The 22,658-nt window shown below is 36.3% G+C and overlaps 1 protein-coding gene across 2 annotated transcripts in view; it reads left to right on the top strand.

Annotated features, from left to right (window-relative positions):
- Positions 1–22,658, top strand: part of ARFGEF2 (ARF guanine nucleotide exchange factor 2) — a 34,996-nt gene that overhangs the window by 8,564 nt on the left and 3,774 nt on the right. For both annotated transcript variants that reach the window (XM_072026616.1, XM_027473199.3), the window contains exons 5-38: positions 855–1,034; positions 1,492–1,711; positions 2,367–2,438; positions 2,733–2,881; positions 3,265–3,395; positions 3,935–4,169; positions 4,410–4,509; positions 4,740–4,879; positions 5,485–5,593; positions 6,091–6,292; positions 7,016–7,127; positions 7,742–7,947; positions 8,851–8,935; positions 9,042–9,213; positions 10,269–10,420; positions 10,607–10,735; positions 11,117–11,275; positions 12,417–12,564; positions 13,277–13,376; positions 14,405–14,445; positions 14,528–14,697; positions 15,363–15,514; positions 15,625–15,797; positions 17,087–17,247; positions 17,613–17,743; positions 17,833–17,962; positions 18,423–18,558; positions 19,361–19,499; positions 19,589–19,643; positions 19,882–19,996; positions 20,272–20,402; positions 20,862–21,030; positions 21,428–21,566; positions 21,998–22,115. In XM_072026616.1, the coding sequence (XP_071882717.1) occupies positions 996–1,034; positions 1,492–1,711; positions 2,367–2,438; positions 2,733–2,881; positions 3,265–3,395; positions 3,935–4,169; positions 4,410–4,509; positions 4,740–4,879; positions 5,485–5,593; positions 6,091–6,292; positions 7,016–7,127; positions 7,742–7,947; positions 8,851–8,935; positions 9,042–9,213; positions 10,269–10,420; positions 10,607–10,735; positions 11,117–11,275; positions 12,417–12,564; positions 13,277–13,376; positions 14,405–14,445; positions 14,528–14,697; positions 15,363–15,514; positions 15,625–15,797; positions 17,087–17,247; positions 17,613–17,743; positions 17,833–17,962; positions 18,423–18,558; positions 19,361–19,499; positions 19,589–19,643; positions 19,882–19,996; positions 20,272–20,402; positions 20,862–21,030; positions 21,428–21,566; positions 21,998–22,115 (4,620 nt within the window). In that variant the 5' untranslated portion in view covers positions 855–995. The remainder of the gene's footprint in view (positions 1–854; positions 1,035–1,491; positions 1,712–2,366; positions 2,439–2,732; positions 2,882–3,264; positions 3,396–3,934; positions 4,170–4,409; positions 4,510–4,739; positions 4,880–5,484; positions 5,594–6,090; positions 6,293–7,015; positions 7,128–7,741; positions 7,948–8,850; positions 8,936–9,041; positions 9,214–10,268; positions 10,421–10,606; positions 10,736–11,116; positions 11,276–12,416; positions 12,565–13,276; positions 13,377–14,404; positions 14,446–14,527; positions 14,698–15,362; positions 15,515–15,624; positions 15,798–17,086; positions 17,248–17,612; positions 17,744–17,832; positions 17,963–18,422; positions 18,559–19,360; positions 19,500–19,588; positions 19,644–19,881; positions 19,997–20,271; positions 20,403–20,861; positions 21,031–21,427; positions 21,567–21,997; positions 22,116–22,658) is intronic.

The following is a 22,658-nucleotide window of genomic DNA, read 5'->3' as shown; positions in this document are numbered from 1 at the left end:
TGTAACTAAAAAAAATTAAATGTGAAATGCTGCTTAGGACCCAGTTTCTCCACTTCTTAAAACATTAGCTATGTTGCTGAATTTATGGAGGCTATCAGAGGGTCTGAATTGATATGTGAAATAAATTTTCTTTTGGTGAAGCGGAATATAATGGATTAGTATATAAACTTTGGTTCTACTTTCTGGAATGACCCATGGCCTCGAAACTTGATGTTGTAGAAATAGGACAACTTGGAGTTCGTCTTCTAGGTTAGTAATGCTCACGTTCATTCGGTTACTGAATTACTGTCACCCTTATACTATCACTCTGTGGAACTTTCATTTGAAGGCACATTAATGTTATGCAGTATCATGGACTGTTGCTCTAGTCTGTCTGCTCTCTTGTCAATTTTTTCAGACTGCTGCAGTTCATCTTCTCAACAAGTCATAGGAGTACCAGTTGTGTGTGATCTGATTCATATCTTTACGTGGGCTAATGTAGCTAAGATTATAAATTGGTGAACTTCCTAATAATCTAATTTGATAACAATTTAGGCCAACTGACAGTTTTACAGAAATGAAGCTATAAAACATAATGGTAACTGTTTAGTTCAGAGCAGGAAAACTGTCAGTGGAAAACTCAGTGGAAAACTAATTCTGATAAAAAACACTTTAACAGGTCAGGAGAGAACAAAGATATATGTAAGTTATATTAAATTTTCTTTTGCTTGAAATGTAGTTTCAGAAAACTAGTATTTCTTTATAAAGAAGTCTTGTAAAAAGATGTATGTGTTGCATAACAAAACCACAGATTTTTATGGAAGACTTGTATAAAGTATATTGCCTCAGTTCTATTGTTTTGTGGAATTTTTCAGGCTCTCCTCACTGCAGTAACGTCTCCATATATAGAAATTCATGAAGGAACAGTTCTTCAAACAGTTAGAACCTGTTACAACATCTATCTGGCCAGTAAAAATCTTATTAATCAGACGACCGCCAAAGCTACACTTACACAGATGCTAAATGTCATTTTTACACGGATGGAAAATCAATCTGTATGTACCTATTACTTTTGCTTCTATCAAACATCTAGGCTTGACAAATGAACAGAATACTTTTTTTGTATAGGTCTGTCATTGTAGTTAGATATCTGTTCATTTGAAATTTAAAACAGCTGTCAAATTCTGCAATGAAGCATATTGAAGTTAAGGAATTCGACCAATTGGTTAAAAATAACACATGAAACTTATTGCTGATAACAAGGTTTCACATTGTAGCTTTTGCTGAACAGCTTTGTACAAACAAATGATGAATTGCTTTTAAAATGAACTTGATACTGGAGTGCCTAAGCTAAAGCAAGTGTTTCTGACTGGAGTGGCCAAGTGATGGTATCTTCATTGTTGGGTTTTTCCTCATTAGCACATGAATTCTCATGGGAACATTGGTTACCATAGGCATTTATTTTTCTTTATCATGTTTTCTGACTTAACTTTATTATAATGCTTTCTCAAGGTACAAGAATCCAGAGAAGCAGAAAAAACAAATCAGCAAAAATCCGTGTCTCCTGCAACTCATGTGGTCACCAGGTCTCCAAAGATTGGTCAGTTAAAGCACAACCATCAGGAAGACAAATGTGTTGTGACTTTAAGTGTGGAATTAACTAATGGTGAGCCTGAGAGAACAGAATATGGAAACCTGAAGTCAGGGCAGGATCTGATTCCTTCAGCATCAGGTGAACAAGTACTGCTTTTGGTTACATTTCTATTGGAAATTGTTCTCTTACGTTATTTTGGGGAGAAATGATTGGGGTTATTGGTTGAAATCATATTTACATATGGTCTTGGTAGCTATTGAGAGTATACAGGCTGTTATTACATATTGTCTACAACATTATAATCATTGAAGAAAAGTTCTTCATCTGCCCAAGAATTCTAGTAAAACTATACGTAGTTATGTATATAGAATTATACTGGAATTTGACTTTGTTAGTTAGATAGGGAAGGAAAGGAGAGAGGATAATTGTGGTACACCTGAGGTGACAGAATTACTTTGAGATAATCTAAATGTCATGGTAAAAAACAATGCATTTTATGAAGACGTTATCATATCCGTATACTGTATCCAATTTAGGAAAGTATATGAAAGAAAAAAAATTCCTGACAGTTGGTAAATACAATGACAAAACTACTGCATTAAAAATATCAGTGCTTTGATTTAATTTAAGGAAATAAAATGAGTATTTTCATATGGCATCTTATAAATGGTTTTAAATGAGAGGTAGTGAAGAAAATCTACAACTGTTAACACTTCTGTCTCTGTCCCCTTTATTCTTTGTCTTCTTCCTAAACAAAAGTACAAAACTCATAAAATTATCTCTGTTTCATCAGATGGAACTACTGATGGAGGAAAGGAAATGGTTAAAGGCATCTTGGAAGATGTAGTTGAGTCAGCTGTGAAAGGTAGTGAAATCTTCTGAAGTAAAATAGATGCGTGCATATTGCAAAATTTTATTCCTCTCATTATAAAAGCATACTTTTTTTTTACTATTACTACTAAGCATCTTGTAAAGAACACCTACTAAAGCAGTAAGGGCAGTCTTTCATTGTCTTAAAGGATTCCTCTTTTGCTCATAACTGAAAAATTCTTCTAGTTTATTAGTGCTGCTTCTGTCTCAGTCAGTTGTAGAGCTTCACAAATGTCATGGGACAATGTCAGTGAGCGATTTCAATTGTATTTTTCTTTTTCTCCTTTAGTGGCTGAAGAGAAACAGGTAACAGAACTGGTTAAGGCTCTACCTGCAGTAGAAACTGCAGATACTGCTCTTTCTGTCTCCAGTAATGAAAATGTACATACGAATGGAATTCCAGATGATGGACAGTCTGTTTCCTCTACTGATAACCTGGTAAATAACTTCACTGGATGCCAGTGTATGGATAGAAAAGAGAAACATTCTTTTCACACCAACTAATAATGTGGGATTTTGGGGAGGGAAGGAACAGAAGCTGTCATGTGTGTGTCCTTAGGTTTAAAAGGGAAGCGGCAACTCCAGCTTAGGTAGATGTTGAAAATAACTGTTCTAAAATTTATTGTTAATTCTATTTTAATATTGACGGGAAGAGGGAAAGGCAGTCAACATGTGTTCAAAAAAAAAAAAAAAGACCCAGGTCACTTGTATTGCCATTTTAGGGTTTCATTTATGCCTTCTCAGAAGAGCTGTAGCATCTTCCCAATTGTTTTGTTCCTTTGTTTCACTGAGGATCTAATGTTTTATTTCTTGCTCTTTAGGAAACAGATGTATCTGGACATCAAGCTGCTGCAAAATTTTCCCATGTTCTACAGAAGGATGCCTTCCTTGTGTTCAGGTCACTGTGCAAGCTCTCCATGAAACCACTTGGTGATGGACCTCCAGATCCCAAGTAATGAGATTGTATTCGTTGCATTCTCCTCTCTAGATACTTTTTGGAGACAGGGAGTGCAGTTAAGTAGTTGCTGTATACTAAAGCAGGCATTCAGAATTCACCTGTCAGGCCCGTGTTTCAGTTAGCTTGATGAATCTAAGATTGAAACTTGCTTCATAGTATTAGAAATGTAATACTTGAGGGATTCTTTTTTGTGTGTGATCAGTTTGTTTGTTAACCGTATCAGTTGAAGTGGTCTTGTGAAGTGGCCTTGTGGTATTTGTGAAGTTTCATTTTTTTCGAGGGCAGCAGTGTTAGGAGGGGAATCCTTTTGAATAGGATTGAATTGCAAGTATCTGTTATCCTAGTCCAAGTTGTTAATATTCCTGGAAAATTTCTAAATGAAGATTGTAGCTGTTGTCCAACATTGCTTGCAGGCTAATGTTTTTTTTTCCCATTTGAAATGGCTTAAAATAGCAGTTGTTTTTTCATGAAGTGTAAGTAGTACATAAGTATTTATTCAGAGATACAATAACTAATGTTGATTTTTTTTCTAGATCCCATGAATTGCGTTCTAAGATAGTGTCTCTTCAGCTTCTTCTCTCAGTACTGCAGAATGCTGGTCCAGTTTTCAGGACACATGAAATGTTCATCAATGCAATAAAGCAATACCTTTGTGTAGCATTATCTAAGAATGGAGTCTCATCTGTTCCTGATGTATTTGAGCTCTCTCTTGCCATCTTTCTCACGCTTCTCTCAAATTTTAAGACCCATTTAAAAATGCAGATCGAGGTGAGAAACTTCTTTCGTTTTAATGATGTTGTAGTTCTCAAATAAGGATACTGCCACGATAAAAGTCCAATGGGAACTTAGAAGTTGATGTCTTAGCTTGGTTGGCTTAGTAAACTGGTAAATTACTACTACATTTGAATTCTAGTATGCAAGAGAAATTACTGAGTAGAAATGAATTTGCACTCTTGATTTATTTCCAACAAGTTTCAGATCAAGTCCTTTACTGCATTTATTTTGCAGGTGTTCTTCAAAGAGATCTTCTTGAATATTCTAGAGACTTCCTCAAGCTCCTTTGAACACAAATGGATGGTGATTCAGACTTTAACTAGAATTTGTGCAGGTATTTCTATTGTGAAAAGCAGATGCTTCCTCTGGCAGCAGAGTAAAATCATTTTGAAGACAAATGCTACATACAATATTTAAGAAATTCTGTGAAAAAATTAATTTGATCCCATAGTGCTTGGGTTAAAATGTCTGTGTTAACCCTCACTGCCTGCTCAAACTGTCTGTTTCCTTTTAAAAATGCTGTTACGCTGAACTCTAATGCTTGCACTTTCATTTATTTTCTAGATGCCCAGTGTGTAGTGGATATTTATGTTAACTATGACTGTGATTTAAACGCTGCTAATATATTTGAACGCCTTGTAAATGATTTGTCCAAAATAGCACAGGGACGAAGTGGGCATGAATTGGGAATGACACCTTTGCAGGTAAAAATAACACTTTTGAAGATCAGGTACAGATTTTATTTTCCATAAATGATGATATCTCTACATTATTGATACTTCCGGTGGTTTGCATGGTTCATAATATACTGATGTTACTTATTAGTTAGCTGTGTTAGATAAGTTAAACTGGATGATGAAGCAATATGATTGATTTACTTGGATTTACTGTGTGTGTTTTCATTGTGATCCTGAGCTTGTTCTGGGCTCTTTTGTTGGCTTGCTAAGGGAGAGAGAATCAAATGAGCCACCTTCTACTTTACCCAATGACTTTCCTCCTGAGATTTATGCCCCAGAAGTATCTTCATCTGGAGTGCACCTCATTCCTTTGATTAGAATTGCATCAGTACTTGCTGGTTTATTTTTTTCTGCGTTCCTTTAACCAGAAAGTAAAAGCGATACCAAGAGACTTTTGCTTCAGTGTTTAAGACTGTTTACTGAACAGCTAAGGTAGTGAGACACTTGTCTTGTTTGTGGAGAGATCTGATGCTATGTACTTGCTGTATGTTCTTGATGTTTGTAATGCATCCTAAAACTATAATATATATGTGTATTGCTTTTTGTTTTTTGTTGTTGTTGAATATTTTTAGGAACTAAGCCTGAGGAAAAAAGGACTTGAATGTTTGGTTTCTATTTTAAAGTGTATGGTAGAATGGAGCAAAGACCTTTATGTGAACCCCAATCATCAGGCTAGCTTGGGTAAGATGGTTTGTTTAAGTAAGTTTGTCCCTGTATTTCCTTATGGTTTGGAAGTTTTATTCAGCAATGTAGATGCTACGTTTTTGCATGACAAATTGTTTATACAAGTAAGATATTTTTACAGATGGTTATTAGTGATGTTGCAGTAACTGATTCTTTGAACATCTGGTTCAAATAACCAGATTCTGTTTTAAGGCTATTAGCCAGGCCATTGTCAACACTAGAAAAGCTGATTTATGTAGAACAAGAAATGGGACAAATCTTGCAGTTGTGAGGTTAAAGTGCAAGTTTTCTCCATAGGCTCTGATGCTTTTTTTTCCTTCTGCTGAACTGTTTCAGAATTGCATCCATGTAGCTTACTCATGTACTGCAGACTGTCAAAAAGTAAGCCTACTCAAATAAGAATTTTCGCTCATAAACATCTAGTAGAAGTTTTTCTGACTAAATGTTTTTTTTGCTGAACAGGATGACTTAAGTCTCTCCCTGTTCATAAATAGGTTTGTACAAACCATCTGAACAGGAAATGGCTGAAGGGAAATGCCTTGAGAGTGGAGGGAGACGGAGTAGTGTCAGTTCCTTGGACTCCACTGTGTCATCAGGAGTTGGAAGTGTTGGTACCCAGACCTCTGTCCCAGATGACCCTGAGCAATTTGAAGTTATCAAACAACAAAAGGAAATAATTGAACATGGGATAGAGCTGTAAGTTCAATATGACAAGAAAATGAAAACTTGCTAATAAAGAAATGATACATACAACCATATTGTTTCTTATGGTCTTAGACAGTCACACGTGCAGGGACGCTAACAAGCTGAATTTAATCTGGAAGATGCTTGCCTGCTGTTGTTAAGAGCTAACATTGGAGGCTGTCATAGTCAAAAAGGAATTCAGTGAAATCTTGGGTGGAGTGGTGTGTGGTTTCATAGCTTTCCTTTGTGCTGGTTCAGCCATATAAGAGAGGAAAGTGTGTATATATACTGATCTGAGCAGACAGGCTTAATGTTGTCTTCTAGCTCTTAAACCATTTGTTGTCTATTATTGAAATAGTTGTAATTAAATGATTTTCTAGCAATGGTTTATTTCTGTTTCATTTATTTGGAGATCTTTGCCTGTAAATGCTACGAACAGCAACATTTTTAATGTTTCATGAAAATTCTCCAATTTCAGGTGTTTCAAATGGGTCAGTTTTTAATGGTAGCAATAATTTATAACCTTACTAGCAACTGAATATACCTTATGAGATATAGCCTGTTGCGTGATACAGTTCATGTTTTTATTGCATGTTCTTTGTCCTTTTTCTAACTTTGAAAGAGACAAAACTGCAAGTTAGCATTTGGTTTAGAATAGCTCTTTAAAACTAAAACTTTATTGGTGGGGATGTTTTCAATTGTATGTATCACCTTTCTCCCTGTTTTTGTGAATAGGTTTAACAAAAAAACAAAGCGAGGAATACAGTATCTACAGGAGCAGGGAATGCTTGGTACTACAGCAGAAGACATTGCGCAATTTCTGCACCAAGAAGAACGTCTCTGTTCTGTAAGACTATGGGCAACATAAGATAGTTCATAATGTTTTAACAGGAATACTTTTCCCCTGTCATCGTCTGATATTTGTGTATGCACTCAGAGTTCATATTTAATTAAAAGAACTAGAAACTAAAGGCTCTAATGAATGTACTTAATCCCAATGCTGCTTTCTCCTTATTTGCTGTCCCTGGCTTTTTAGTAAAGTAATTGTGTTTACAATAAAGTGCTGAAGGGGTCCCCTTGAACAGGAACATGTGGCTTTATATATCTACATCAGCAGTATCTTCCAACCTAGATGATTCTGTTGTTCTGTGATCTGGCCAGCAAAGAAATATCACGTGCCGCAGTGGCAAAGCATAGTCCACTGCATGTGAAATTGGGTGCAATTCACCTTTCCTTGGCCCTCCAATAATGCAGAATTCACCATGGGGAATGAGGGAAGCAAGAATATGCAAGCTAAATCCATTTTCTACTGAGACTGGTTTCTTGTCATCCTTGTAACAGTTACTCTGCCTGCTCAGTGAAGTCTTACAAAACTCACTAGTGTGCAACTCTTGTACTTAGACTTTATTGCGAAGCTGGCAGTTGGATTACACAGTAATAACTGTCTCTTGTGTTTTTTAGACTCAAGTAGGAGAATTTCTTGGGGAAAGCAACAAGTTTAACAAGGAAGTGATGTATGCCTACGTAGACCAGCTTGATTTCTGTGGGAAAGACTTTGTCTCTGCTCTACGTATATTTCTGGAAGGCTTCCGGCTGCCAGGTGAAGCCCAGAAGATTGATAGATTAATGGAGAAGTTTGCTGCTAGATATATTGAATGCAACCAACGGTAAATCAAAACGTTTGTATTGGATACGTACGTACCTGAAAAATGTCTGTTTTGTTCATGGCCTTTAGCCATAAGGTATAACACTCACTCTTACCAGGTCAGGTATTTCTACAGGTCTGCATGGGAGAGCGGTTCTTGTTACTTATATTGATGCAGAATATCTTCACCAGCTAGGTAAAACGTTTCGAAAGTGTATGGATGGCGGCATTTCATTAGGTTCCAAGTACTTGCTAGAAGGAATTACTGGAAGAGGGAAGCCCTAAGTATGTTAAATTATCTGTGTGTTAACTGTTCTGGTTTTTGACAAATGTGGGTTAGTCAAGAGTAAATAACAGCAATGAGCAATAGTAACTACTACATGGCTTAAATAACTGCTAAGATATTATATGTTTTTGCTTGCAATTAGATGCTGAACAATGATGCATGTATGTTAGTTGACATCAAGGATGCAGTGTTTTCTTTTCTAATGCAATAAAGAAATTAGCTGTGATGTTTCGCTAGGTGTACAGGCTTAATTGGTTCCCATTCTGTAGTCCTGTTGATGTATCACTGGGTCGGTTTTGTATAATTCTTGATGAAAGCCTGGGAGTGAAAAATAGGCTGTTCCTTAGCTTTTGTGTGGTCACCCAAAGAAGGATAAAATACAAGATTTTGGGAGTGCCTTTGAAACTCCCCTAGTCATCATTTGTATACAGCTTTGCAAAGGTGTTGCTTTTAGGTTTTAAGATACAAATAAAAACCAAAATTATTTGGGGCTTTATGCATTTCTGAAGACTAACTTGAGTCTATGATCTATTTAAATATGTATTGCTTCTGGGTATTTTTTCTGCATGTTGAAATAGAGATAATGGATAGAGGAATGAAGCCTCTCAATAACCTGTTTTGTTTTTCCCCCTTTCATAGGCAAACACTTTTTGCTAGTGCTGACACTGCCTATGTTTTGGCATACTCTATTATAATGCTGACTACAGACTTGCACAGTCCACAGGTAGAAAATAAAAAGAAACAAAACCAGATTTGTAAAAGTTCAGATTTCCTTAGAACTTGGTATGCAAAATCTGATACCTTGATTCTTTTTTTTTTTTTTTTTACAGGTAAAGAATAAAATGACAAAGGAACAATACATTAAAATGAATCGAGGAATCAATGACAGTAAAGACCTTCCAGTAGAGTATTTATCCACGATCTATGAAGAAATAGAAGGAAAGAAAATTGCTATGAAAGAGACAAAAGAATACGCAATTACAACCAAGAGTAGTAAACCAAGTAAGAAGGAACTAGAAACTGGAATGACCACAGTATTCTGAACTATTGCATTAACTTTCAGGATGGTGTAGTGGAGTTCAGAGCCCTTCTGAAAAAACTTTGTGCAATAAATAAATTAAATTTAGAATGCTAATATCTATATCTGGAATGAAACTGTCTCAGTTATTGATTAATGCAGCTACTTCTATGATGGAAACAGATGTGTGAGTGCATCCAGCACCATTGCAGAGGCACTAGAAACTAATGTTTTTTTCATGTAAGTGTGAGGGAAGTGGTAAAATAACTGATTAGCACTTGATTTGCTAATTAGCAAAATGTTAGACAGCAGGTAAGCTTTTGTTTCCTTATCAGTAGCATGGCATACGTGCAATTCAAAGGCTGATAAATGTCACAGTCTCGTTATGTCACATTATGATAATGTTTGAAAGAGACTTATGCGTGTAGTATATTTGTAGAAACCATTATCTCTGGTTGTACTCTGTGCTTCCTCAGGATAGTGACTATTCATTTAATTCTATTTAGCAAATTCTGAATCTTCAGCATAGTGCTTTTCTGGTGTTTTTGTGCCACTTGCAAGTTTCCTAGATCAGAACAGGAACAATTTATCTTCGTGAAAAGTGAAGTTGCAACCTTTAGTGTAAGGGTAAAGAAAAACAGTTAGTAATTTCTTCTTCAAATTGGTGATAGCCAGTTTTGTACTGAGCATGTCAGCCTAAGCAATGAAGGATTTTCCATCCATTTTTATAAGTGGAGTGGCTTGACTTAATAGAGTATGCCTCTCTGATTTCTAGTGATTAGGTCACAACACATGGCATATAATAAAGTGCTGAATTAGTTGCATTGTGTAGAATAAAGTCTTAAGTTGGCATGTGGGTTTTAGTGCTAGAACTCCTTGCTTGTGACCTGTGACAGCTTCCTGAATTCTAACACTTGTGGAGGATGCATTTGGATTCTGTTTGGAACACCTTCATTTAATTTTTGTGATACTCAGTAAGAAGATGTGGATTGTGCTGTTATGAAAACAAACCAAATCATCTGTGTGGTGTTTCCCTTAGGTGTAGCTAATGAGAAGCAGCGGAGGCTGTTGTACAACTTGGAGATGGAACAAATGGCTAAAACTGCTAAAGCTCTCATGGAGGCAGTAAGCCATGCAAAGGCTCCTTTTACTAGTGCCACTCATCTGGACCATGTCAGGCCCATGTTCAAAGTAAGTGTGTGAAATTTACCGTGTATATTCATTGCTAAGAGTTTCAAGCAAGGAAAAAAAAGTGGAGAAATTACTGTGAGAGAATTAACAGGTGGATTTTATTTTGGATATATATGGTTCAAGTTGTGCAGTGTTTTGGGCTAAAACCTTAGCAAACTCCTGAACTTTGTTTCTTCCTTTCTTTAGCTTGTATGGACACCGTTGTTGGCAGCTTACAGTGTTGGTTTGCAGAACTGTGATGACACAGAAGTTGCATCCCTTTGTTTGGAAGGAATACGATGTGCAATTCGAATAGCCTGTATCTTTGGAATGCAGGTTTGTGTGAGACTGAGCATGGGTGTTGTTAATGTAGGCAGTGTAGATTCTGGGAGGAAGGTGGAGGAATGAGGAATTGCAAATAATTTGCACAGAGAAAATAAGGCTTACATACATTGTTGAAGTGGTCAAATAAAACAGTACCATCTTTTTTCAGTTGAAGATCTTTAAATGTTAAAGCTTTTCTCAAGTTCTGCTTTCCTTTTGTTGCCAAGTCCTGTAAAAGTATTTGCCAGCTTGCCTTCTATTTTCATTCTGCTGAGAAGTGTTTTAGTATAGTCACTGACTATGTAGAAAAAAATTGCTTTGGCATGCTGGAGAAGTATCCTTCTGTAGCTCTTCAGAGACTTGATTACAATGACTTGTTTCTCTGTCTCATAGCTTGAACGAGATGCTTATGTACAGGCCCTTGCTCGGTTTTCCTTGTTGACTGCCAGTTCCAGTATTACAGAAATGAAACAGAAGAACATAGATACCATTAAGACACTTATTACAGTTGCTCACACAGATGGCAACTATCTCGGGAACTCTTGGCATGAGGTAAAAACTTGAATAGCTTAAGTATACAACTGCACTGTCCTTTTGTCCAAAAGAACTTGGAGGATTTTGCTCTTCTGATGTGCTCAATACTTTCGGTCTGTAGTAAGCGCATCTACCTCCCAGGATGTGTCAGAACTCTGCTTGAAATATCAGTACAAGTGCATTATTTTGTTTATTTAAAATAAAAAAAAAAAGGAGAGGGGAGGACACTATTTTTTTTTGGCAGGCTCTCTACACACTGTGTGAACAGAATTGTAATGTTTGAAGGTGCATTTGATATGGAATTAAAACCATACTGAAACTGCATTTGACTTCAGGGAATCCTGCACAGAAACTATTGCCTTCTTCTTCATACAAACAAAAACGCTCTAGCTCACAGCTCAAGACTTCTCTGTGCAGTGGTTGGGAACTTCTACACGACAATTGATTGAAGAATTGTGGCCAGAATAATTTAGTGAGGGACAGGCAAGGGTAATCTATCAGGATCATATATATTTTCATAAAGCATGTTTCCCAGAAACTCTTCAATCAGATATAAATCTTCTGTGATGCTGCTAAAAGGGTCATTCCTGCTGTGTTATTTTCTCTGGCACTAGTCTTTGGCCGCATGGTGATAGGAGCCAAAAGGGACTCTAGCTGACAAGTCACTTGGACCTGGTTTAAAGTACACCCCTACAAATGCTTGTGCCAGTTAAAGGGATGTTTCAGCGCGGGTGTAAGGAAAGAAGAAAAGGCCCCTTCAGTGCCTATAGCAAGGCACAGCTGTGGCATTTTCACTGTGTGCACTGAACATCATGGCATAGCGGGAGCTGCAATGATGCAATCTTTTCATTTCTGGAATGGTGAAGTTGTTCGCAGTTTTGAAAGTTGATGCTGCAGAAGTAATGAAATGGTCTCTTCTGATGTTAGATTTCATGTTACTGTTTATTTGTTCTTCTAATATGGGAATGATTCATGGCAGCTGGTGGTAGGGAATGAATCATTCTATGCAACTTTATTTCCAGTTGTATTAGTAATGTTGTTTCACTTACATCAGAACTATTATAGTTGTCCAAGTTGTTCTAAAGGTTAGACAATCTGAAGAGTGTTAGGAATAAATGTATGATATTCAGAAACAGTGTTTAAATGCCTTTGTTTTCAGATCTTGAAATGTATTAGCCAGCTGGAACTAGCACAACTTATAGGAACTGGAGTGAAAACTCGGTATTTATCTGGCGCTGGGCGTGAAAGGGAAGGAAGCATTAAAGGCTATACATCTGGAGGGGAAGAGTTTATGGGCCTGGGATTAGGTAAGATGATTAATCTTAGACTTCATGAAGATGCATAAATAAGTGAAGTACTGTGGCTGATAAAGTTGAGTGTTATAAGATACCAAAATGTTTTTTTCTTGCTTTTAGTGGAAACTATTAGGATTAATGGAACTTCAACAAACAAAAAACAATTTATACTTAAAGATGTTTTAATGATTACCAAATACATTCCTATTTTAATGACTTCAGTTGTGTTAAGCTGTTAAACAAAACTCAAGATTTAGTTGTTAGAATGTGATGTTGTCAAAGCTGTTTTGCCATACAAATGAAGTAATTGTTTTCGTGCCAGTGTTACCTGTTCTTCCTTTTTATGCTCTGTTTAAAAATAAAAACAAATTGTTTATCTTTAGGAACATTACAGTGACTGATAATTGTTTTCTCCAAAGAAATTCCTTATCTCTGTGTTTTGGGCTTGCTGTTTTCTCAGTTCCAATCTTATTAACAGCATTGCATCTTAATTAACATGATGGCAAAGACACAATGCCCTCATAAAAAAAAGTGCCTCTTAGTGCTTTTTAATTTTGTCATAATCTGACACAGATCAGGCAAAGGCACCATGTTCTCCGTATAAATTTGCAAGGTAATTGGATGCAGTAGTTGCTTATCTTTGTTTACTTGTATAAAGTTAAGGTTACTATAAGGTCATGATTTCATAATGCGAAGTACTGATTTCTTCTGGCTGTTATTGCAGGTAACCTTGTTGGAAGTGGAGCTGATAAACGGCATATGGCAAGCATTCAAGAGTCAGTGGGAGAGACCAGTTCACAGAGTGTAGTGGTAGCAGTAGACAGGTACTTAGAATCTCATCTTGTTCTAGGGAAAACGTGGCTTGAAGTTACTGACCACCCTCACATTATTTGCAGACTGTCAGGGACATCTGTTCTTGAAGCCTATTTCTAGAGTGAGAAAGAGGCTGATACTGTCTGTGTAATTTGTGTTGCATGCATCCTGTGTATGTGGATTTCTTCTGCCAGATTTAGCCCGAAGTGGACTGGTATCTGAAATGAAGATATGTTCGTATTCTATTAAATCATGCTGTTTTCTTTGGTCTTGCGAACCTCAGTGTTTCAGCATTTCTTTAGTTGCTCTTCTGCAGCTTTTCATTTATTAATAAATGTATTCTTGTCCAAATCATTATCTTGTTCATCCGTCTCTCTAAAATGTTGGATAAAGAGATGCTTCTATCATAAACTGTATGTTGGAAGCAGAATTAATTACATAATCAAGAGTATAGTTTTTATTATAGCATGATGTGTATATACTACATCGCAGATTTGGGAGTATTACCAGTGATTTATGTGGATCACAGTCAGTGATTTTAACTTCTCTCGACTGTGAAGAGCTAAAGGGGAGGAAGGAACTTAATGATCCATAGTTCTGTGGCTGTTTTGACAGCCACAGCATAGAGTACTCTCAAACCATGGAAAGAGCAAGCGGGTGGCTGGCATCCAGCAGAGTCTTGCAGCAAAGTTCTCTTAATGTCTCTTCACTCCCTCAATGCTATTTAACGTTATCAACCAAATGAGAGTTCCAGTGCTACTTGTACAGCCTCATGTTTTTGTTCAGTACCTGTTTCCTGCTATGGAATACTTCTTCCTGGAAGAAGTATAGCAGACTGACTTGCAGCAGGGAAGGGTCTGCTTAGACTTAGGAAAGGTACATGAGCTGCTACCAAAGATTAAAACAGTTGCAGAGGTTATGGTGTTGAGGGTTGTGACGTACCTCCAGGACATATGCTGACAATTGTCTACAGCACTGAAATGTGACTGACTCTTGTGGATGTGCAGCTAAATCTGCAACGCATTTATTTCTTCCACAGGATATTTACAGGATCGACTAGACTGGATGGAAATGCGATAGGTATGTATGCTGACTGTGTGGTGGGTTACAGGAATTTTTGCAGTGTAACATCCTGAATTTACAGTAGTGTTTTAATGTTCAGTTGACTTTGTCAGATGGCTGTGTGCTGTTTCTATGGATGAGCTGGCTTCCCCACACCATCCACGCATGTTCAGTCTGCAGAAGATAGTGGAGATATCCTATTACAACATGAATCGCATTAGGTTGCAGTGGTCAAGGATTTGGCAAGTGATTGGAGATCACTTCAACAAGGTATTTTTAAAAGTCAGGTTAAAGAACATGTATGAATGTGGCAGGACTTGTTTGATCAGCTTTTTCTTCTAATGTTCTTGAGTGGTATAGATTGTGATGTTAAAAAAAAAAAAAAAGCACATTGAAGGCGCAAACTTCTCAGCAGTTGATTTGGAGTAATGCTAACAATGTTAATTAAATAACCAGATTCTAGCACAAAAAGTGAAAAAGACATCAACGTTTAAAGGGTATAAGCAGGCATGAAAATGTTTGAGAATGATGTTTAATCACTTTATTATACGATTTTATGTTTATACTTCTTCATATATGCCTTTCTTATCCTCCTGATCAAATTCCAAGTTAGTTTTTGTCTAAAGTGTGTACGGATAATCCTGAAACGACAAAGTTATTTTCCTTAGGAAGTTGGACCATGTGTTTTTCTAACTGATTTTCTGTGGTTTGTTTTTTGAATGTCTAGCTGTTTTTTCTTATGCTACTGTTGTATACAAAATCCAAGGAGCTGCTTAGATGTCTCCAATGACTGAGACAGTTCCCTATTTTCTAAATATCTAAAAACTAGAACATGCTTGAAATTTTCACGGACTGACCATGAAACTTAAATGATAGAAAAATTACTGGCTAATGTATTACTTATATAAGTGCTTGAAAATTTGTATTTCTTCTAGGTTGGATGTAACCCTAATGAAGATGTTGCCATCTTTGCAGTAGACTCATTAAGGCAGCTGTCCATGAAGTTTCTTGAGAAGGGAGAGTTAGCCAACTTCCGTTTCCAGAAAGACTTCTTAAGGCCTTTTGAGCATATTATGAAGAAAAACAGGTGTGAAGGAGTGGTATTTGTTAGCTTGCTTTATTTCTACTTCGTGTGGGTTGAATTCTCTTGTATGTGGAAATGGTAGTTGACATAGTGTTGGTTTCCATCTTTTTAAGATCTCCAACTATTCGGGACATGGTAATACGCTGTATTGCTCAGATGGTGAACTCTCAAGCTGGCAATATTCGCTCAGGCTGGAAAAATATCTTTGCAGTCTTTCACCAAGCAGCATCAGACCATGATGGGAATATTGTGGAGCTGGCCTTTCAAACTACAGCACATATAGTTAGTAAGTAGTAACAGATGCAACTAACAGATACAACTACACAAATTAGCTTAGCTGCTGTGACTCTGGTTTAAAAGGCCCATCTGCATATGAGCTTTGTATTCCCTAGTAAATAAATTCAGTCTTGTAAGTAAACTCTTAAAACTCTGCAGCTAGGTCTTATCTGTTAAGTCTACTGATTTTTATGGACAGGAAAAAATAGATAGGAATGGGATTAGGATTTTTTTCTTGTGGATATGAAAAAAATAATTCCTTGCTACAAAACTCTTTAAATCAGGAATAAATTCAGTAAGTTCCTAGGTTGCCCATCTCTGTTGCAATAAATTAATTTTGATTAGGAAAACTGTGTTAACAGATTGCACGAACTTCCACGCTGTTCCAGTTTTATATGGTGGGGATCACGATTCTTGTGACACTGATAGGTGATTACTTGTAGAGTTTATTTCAGGCTACCTGCTCTAAAACTAGATTTGAACAATATACTGCTGCCACTTTCAAAGAAAGACAACTGACTTGAATATTCTTGAAGTGGAATTTCAGTGTATTGATGGGAGCTTTATGTGTCCTGAAACTGCCCTACTCCCATTAAATATTGGAATATTTAATAAGCATGGGAGGAGAATAGTGATAGACGGCATTAATAAATGCAACAAGTAGCAAAATTTTTTGTCAACTTGAACTAGAATTAGAATAGTTCAGTTGGAAGGTACCTACAAAGATTGAGTCCAAATTGAAATACGTAGATCTTGGGAATTGTAGGCTGTTCAAAAGCTTGTATGCATTGGATTTGTTTTCTAAAGTCTGTCCATTAAGTATGAAATCAAATGCTTTTTCCTTTATTGATACAGAATCTGAATAACTTCAGGCTTGGGTGGCTTAGATTAATTTATGTAACTTCATATACAGCAGGGAAGCTAACATCAAGCCTTACTCTTATTTTATTTTTTTTTAACTCCTATTATTTTTTAAGATATTTTAAGGGATATTTTAAGATATTGTTGGGTGGTATATGCTGTGAATGGAAATGGAACCAGATGAGAAAATATGAAAGAATTTTAGAATATAAATTAGAAATTGCCCAGCCTGAGAACATGTGATGCTGGGGCTGGGAGGACAGGATGCGGAAGAGCACAAGGGAAGACATGAAACTACCTAATCCAGAAGATCTGTTCCTTCCATGTTTGTATGTTTAGTACTGGTATGCCATGCCTGGCTTCAGTAAATCAATACCAGTTCATATCTGTATTTCAATACCAGTAAGTTTTAATAAGCTTTTTGTTTGTTCTTGACAGCAAATATTTTTCAACAGCACTTTCCAGCAGCAATTGATTCATTCCAAGATGCAGTAAAATGTCTTTCTGAGTTTGCCTGTAATGTTGCGTTCCCGGACACGAGCATGGAAGCAATTAGACTTATCCGATATTGTGCAAAATACGTTTCAGAAAGACCACAGGTATTTTTTTAATCTTTGTGTTTTTGTTCACTGTCATCTTCTGTATAAATTTGCCTAATTTGTATAATTGTTTCCTATCATTGTTAAACTTGCTTCCTGAAGTACAAATCTCTGCAGTTTTTCGAGCCTCTAGCAGAATTTAAGTAAAACTGATTGGCTTGAAACATTTGTTTTCTATATTTTTTTTCCAGCTATCTTCACAGATAGATATGTCTCAGACTTATATTTGACGGGAGTTGAGTGTTAAGAGTATAAACTAAGCTAAATTTTCAATTCTGTCTGTGTACCATGAATGGTATCTAAACCTGTTATAATTAAAGACTTTCGAGATTTTATTTAATATTTTTTTCCTGCTCATCTCTAAGGTATTAAGAGAATACACAAGTGATGACATGAATGTTGCTCCTGGGGACAGAGTATGGGTCAGAGGATGGTTCCCTATTTTATTTGAACTTTCTTGTATCATCAATCGTTGCAAATTAGATGTTCGAACAAGGTAATAAGGCTTTTCTGGTTTTTGGTTTGTATTCATTTAGTGAAGGGATCACAGATACACATTTTAATATCATCTTTGTTTGTTTATAGAGGCTTAACAGTGATGTTTGAAATAATGAAGAGTTATGGGCATACATTTGAAAAGCACTGGTGGCAAGATCTGTTCAGAATTGTGTTTCGGATTTTTGATAATATGAAACTTCCTGAACAACAAACAGAGGTAAAATAAGCAAATAAGCAAACTCTGGAGTATTTTTTTCTTAAGAACTCAAATGATCCAGGCTGCAGCTTGTATCATTTGCCATGTCAGTATATTTCCAGCCCATGCTGCCCCAAATTCCATTTGTAATGTTATCTATAACATGACAAATGCAGATAGCTTCCATGTGGAAAACTTCTCCTAGTATCCAGTGACCTGTCTGTTCTGCCTGACTGAATATGTTCAAGGAGAATATTCACGCTCTGTGAAACTGCATAGTCATCTGAATAGTTATCGTATGGCCAAGTAAATGCTTCTGAAAAGATATCATCAGTAGTAGGTGTTGGGGGCTCTTCCAGTTTTATCTAAATTGAGTTCTTTTCATAGACTACCTCCTTTTTTGAATAGCCAGTCATAAGCCAAGTGCTATCATGACAGCAGAACCTACATACAAGTAAAGGCTTCTAATTTTTTGTCACAGAAATCTGAATGGATGACCACTACATGCAACCATGCACTTTATGCAATCTGTGATGTCTTTACACAATTCTATGAAGCTTTAAATGAGATCCTTCTTCCTGACATACTTGCACAGTTACACTGGTGTGTAAAACAAGGTAGCTTATTTAATTTTGATTCATATATTTTTGAAATGCTTATTACTTAAGAAGGGGGAAGTAAGCTGAATTTTGGAAGAATAAGAACTACCTTTAGGGCAATGTGTAATTTAATAGATGTGTACAGTATCTTAAATATTCCAGGGTTGTTCTATCTAATCAGGTAGGCAGCTTTTCTATTAATGTGTTTATGGTGCTACTGGGACCAAGCAAAAGATTTTAGTACAGCTCTTTAATCTTTTGCCAACAGCTTTTCTTCATTTGGCTGTGTGGAATAAATATCTCATTTACATATATATATGTGTTTGTGTGTGTGTATGCATTCTGATTTTTTTATCTGCTTTTCCCCTCTTTCTCTCCATTTCAACCATCTAGTGTTTGTAGATATGTCTTTCTAAATATTTTTTCATTTGGGACCAGACTCTTACACCTGAAATCTTGCATATTTCTAGTATGGAATGGGGGTACTAGCTTGGAGGAAATCATAACTTTCAAATTCATGCTTTCCTTCCTTCATCCCAGTGTACACTCCCTTTATGCTTCTTTCTTGTCCTTTGTCTTTTCTGTTTGGATTTCAGTCTCATGAAGTCTATTTTCAAACACTATTTTTATATTCTGTAGAGTCCTGAGCTTGAATTTACTGTCATGTAGTAGTTACGTAGTAGATTTATGTAGTAGTTTGAGCTGAAGTAGCATGCCTTTCACAAAATTGGGAAAAAAAATGTTGATGGAGCAATAGTAGAGTACTTAATTTTACACTGATATTGTAAAAGTTGATAAATACAGAACATGTCTTTCACAGATAATGAGCAGTTGGCTCGATCAGGTACAAACTGCCTAGAAAACCTGGTGATACTAAATGGACAGAAATTCAGCCCGGAAGTCTGGGGCCAGACATGCAATTGTATGCTAGAAATCTTCAAAACTACCATTCCTCATGTGTAAGTTCATAGAGCATAGTTGTTATACTAATACCTGATTTCAGAGCAACAATATTTACTTTATTTTTTCCCCTCCCTCTGTTATGAAGCTTGCTTACTTGGAGGCCTGTAGGAATGGAGGAAGATTCTGCCGAAAGACATCTGGTAAGAGTTACTCCAGTGCAATAAAGGAAGCTGGAAGGTTGTATGTTAAGTTAGCTTTTGAAATATTGCATTGTATTTGTTGACAACAAATACTGGAATTGACATTAACTTGTATTTGACAGTGATGACAAATAAGATAAAAAGAGTTAATGCGGGGAATATTTTGAGTCTAAGATTTGCATAGCTGGTTGGTAGTTAGCATTTTGGGTTGTAAAAGTTGCTCTAAATTTTATTCTAGGATTTGGACCTAGATCGCCAATCTTTAAGCAGTGTGGATAAAAATGCTTCAGAAAGAGGACATAGTCAATTTTCAAATCCAATGGATGAAAGCTGGAAAGGTGGTCCTTATACAAGTAAGGAAAACATGCAAGTTGACTACATGAACTTTTATAGCTACTCTAAGTCTCTTTCTGTAGTCTTTTAGAGAAAGCTTTAGGGTACTTGATAGTGAACTTGAAAAACTTTCTTTAAAACTTGCATTTATTCCTTTTAGGCAAATTGTATTTTTATAAGGTAATTCACAGCATCATTAAATATGAAAATGCTAATGGTAATATGTTTCACTAATCTGTTGTATGTAGGCTGTCATAAGTTGCTTCTGAGACTTCTGGTTTTTTTGTTTCGTTAGACCAAAAGCTGTTTGCTGGCCTCCTTATAAAGTGTGTGGTACAGCTGGAATTGATACAGACAATTGATAATATAGTGTTCTACCCAGCAACGAGTAAGAAGGAAGATGCTGAGCACATGGCTGCAGCCCAGGTACCATCAGATATGTAAATAACCTGTTGAGCAGTGAAGTACCTTACTGAATGCTTCAAAGTGTTTACAAAATACAGCATGTAGTCTTTGTATTTCTAGCTCTACGTACTGCCTTGAATATATGTCATTACTTTTACACAGTGATTTTTGACCATCTCCAGTGTTCCCTGGCAGTTTGACGATCAGATTGTTAGTTTTTCTTATCAATAACCTGGATATACATGTACTGTAACTTCTCTTTGAAATATTCCAACAAAAAAGCCCACAGCTTTAACAGGTCATTTTGCTGTAGTGTATTGTACTAATACTTCACTTGTACCTAAAAATGGAATTTCAGGTTAGCGGTGTATGGTATACTCCTTTTATACAAGAGACTAAGAATCTTAAGACACTTTGATGCTTCACATATTACTGACAGTGTTCTTTCTTGTTCTTTCTGTCTTGATCTCTTTGGTTTAGCGAGATGCATTGGATGCAGATATCCACATTGACACAGAGGACCAAGGAATGTATAAATACATGTCTTCACATCACCTCTTCAAGTTACTAGATTGTTTGCAAGAGTCTCATTCATTTTCAAAATCCTTTAATTCAAATTATGAACAACGAACTGTGTTGTGGAGAGCAGGTGAGGCTTTTGTTTAGTTTGGTTAAAAAATATACTGAGCTCTCTTAGGGCTTTTAACTATCAAGGTGCATAAAGTATGCTACTGCAATAATCTCTACGTTTTATCTGATACTACATGCTTTTATTCCTTGTCTCTTTTCTGATTTCAGGTTAATTCTGTCTTCTAAATTACTTATTTTTTGATTGCAGCAGCACTGTACAGTTGTTACTGCTGTATTTAAATATATTTATAAAAATATGTTAGGTGTCAGTCAAAATCAAGGAGGAAGAAATACTGTCTGAAAAAAAAAAAAGATACCTGCTGCTGTTCATTAATGGAGATGTACTTGATAAACTTTACATTTTGGTTGATAACTACAACTGTGAATGTTCTCCTCTCCCTATGTGTGATTTCTAGGGTTCAAGGGTAAATCAAAACCCAATCTCTTAAAACAAGAGACGAGCAGCTTGGCTTGTTGCTTGAGAATACTCTTCCGAATGTATGTGGATGAAAACCACCGAGATTCCTGGGATGCTATACAAAGACGACTGCTTAGGTAAGAATATCAAGTTGGTTCAGGTGTGTTTTGTTTTCAGTGAAATATGCATGGTGTATCCTTGGATACAAGGATGTTCCATTTTTAAATTGCTGAGCAGAGCATGAAAAGCATACGAAGATATATAAACATATAAAGGGCTGCTCATTATTAAAAGCAAATGTAGGAAAAAGGAAACAATTAATTTGAAATAAATGAAACACCTTCCTGCTTGACTGACTTCTCTTTTAAAAAAAAGGTAGTGAAGGAATACTTTTCACATCAGAGCACAGATCAAGATTCAGAGGTATAATGTGATAAAATAATCTAAATAGAACATATGTTTCATCTTACGTGAAAACAAAATACACTATGAGAGGACAAACAGTGCATGTTAGAAATGCTTCTTGTGTATTTTTTTCTGGCCTGTTTGAACTGTGACATCTCTTTAGTGTATGCACTGAAGCCCTGGCATATTTTATTACCGTGAACTCGGAAAGCCACAGAGAAGCTTGGACCAATCTCCTGCTGTTGCTTTTAACAAAAACACTAAAAATCAACGATGAAAAGGTAAGAACAGGCTGGATGCCATCATTGTTTGCATTCAGGTGTTTTCATCTTTGCTTTCATAGAAGTCAGTCTGTATTGTTGTACATATCACAAGATTGCTGTTTTGCTGATGCATGTAGTGTGCACTCTCTTTGAAATACAGTAATCATTACAATTCCATCTTTTAGCAAGCATTCCACATAGTGAGAATTGGACTTCACCCATGAAATTGAGTTGTATAGAAACCTTGATACAGTTACTGCAGAACTTTCACACAAAAGCACCATGAGTGTGCAGTAAAGGATGTGCTTAGGCTGTATTATAGCTGCATAGAATCATAGAAGTAAACTTCATCATTGTAAAACTGATAATCTAGTTTATTGACATTAGTGGTACAAAACAGTCTTTGTATCTCAGCCTTTTGGAAGAAAAGGTGAATGCAACTATTTCCTGGGCTATCACGTGCAGAAAAACTTATGCTTAAATCTGTGGGTGTTTTCTATTTTTCTCGAGAAGTTATTTTTTCCAACTGTTTTGGAAAGTTTAAAAGTGTGCTGTTTGTTC

Source organism: Anas platyrhynchos, chromosome 21, assembly GCF_047663525.1.
Source record: "Anas platyrhynchos isolate ZD024472 breed Pekin duck chromosome 21, IASCAAS_PekinDuck_T2T, whole genome shotgun sequence".
NCBI lineage: Eukaryota > Metazoa > Chordata > Aves > Anseriformes > Anatidae > Anas > Anas platyrhynchos.
This window is presented reverse-complemented; position numbering and strand designations above follow the sequence as displayed.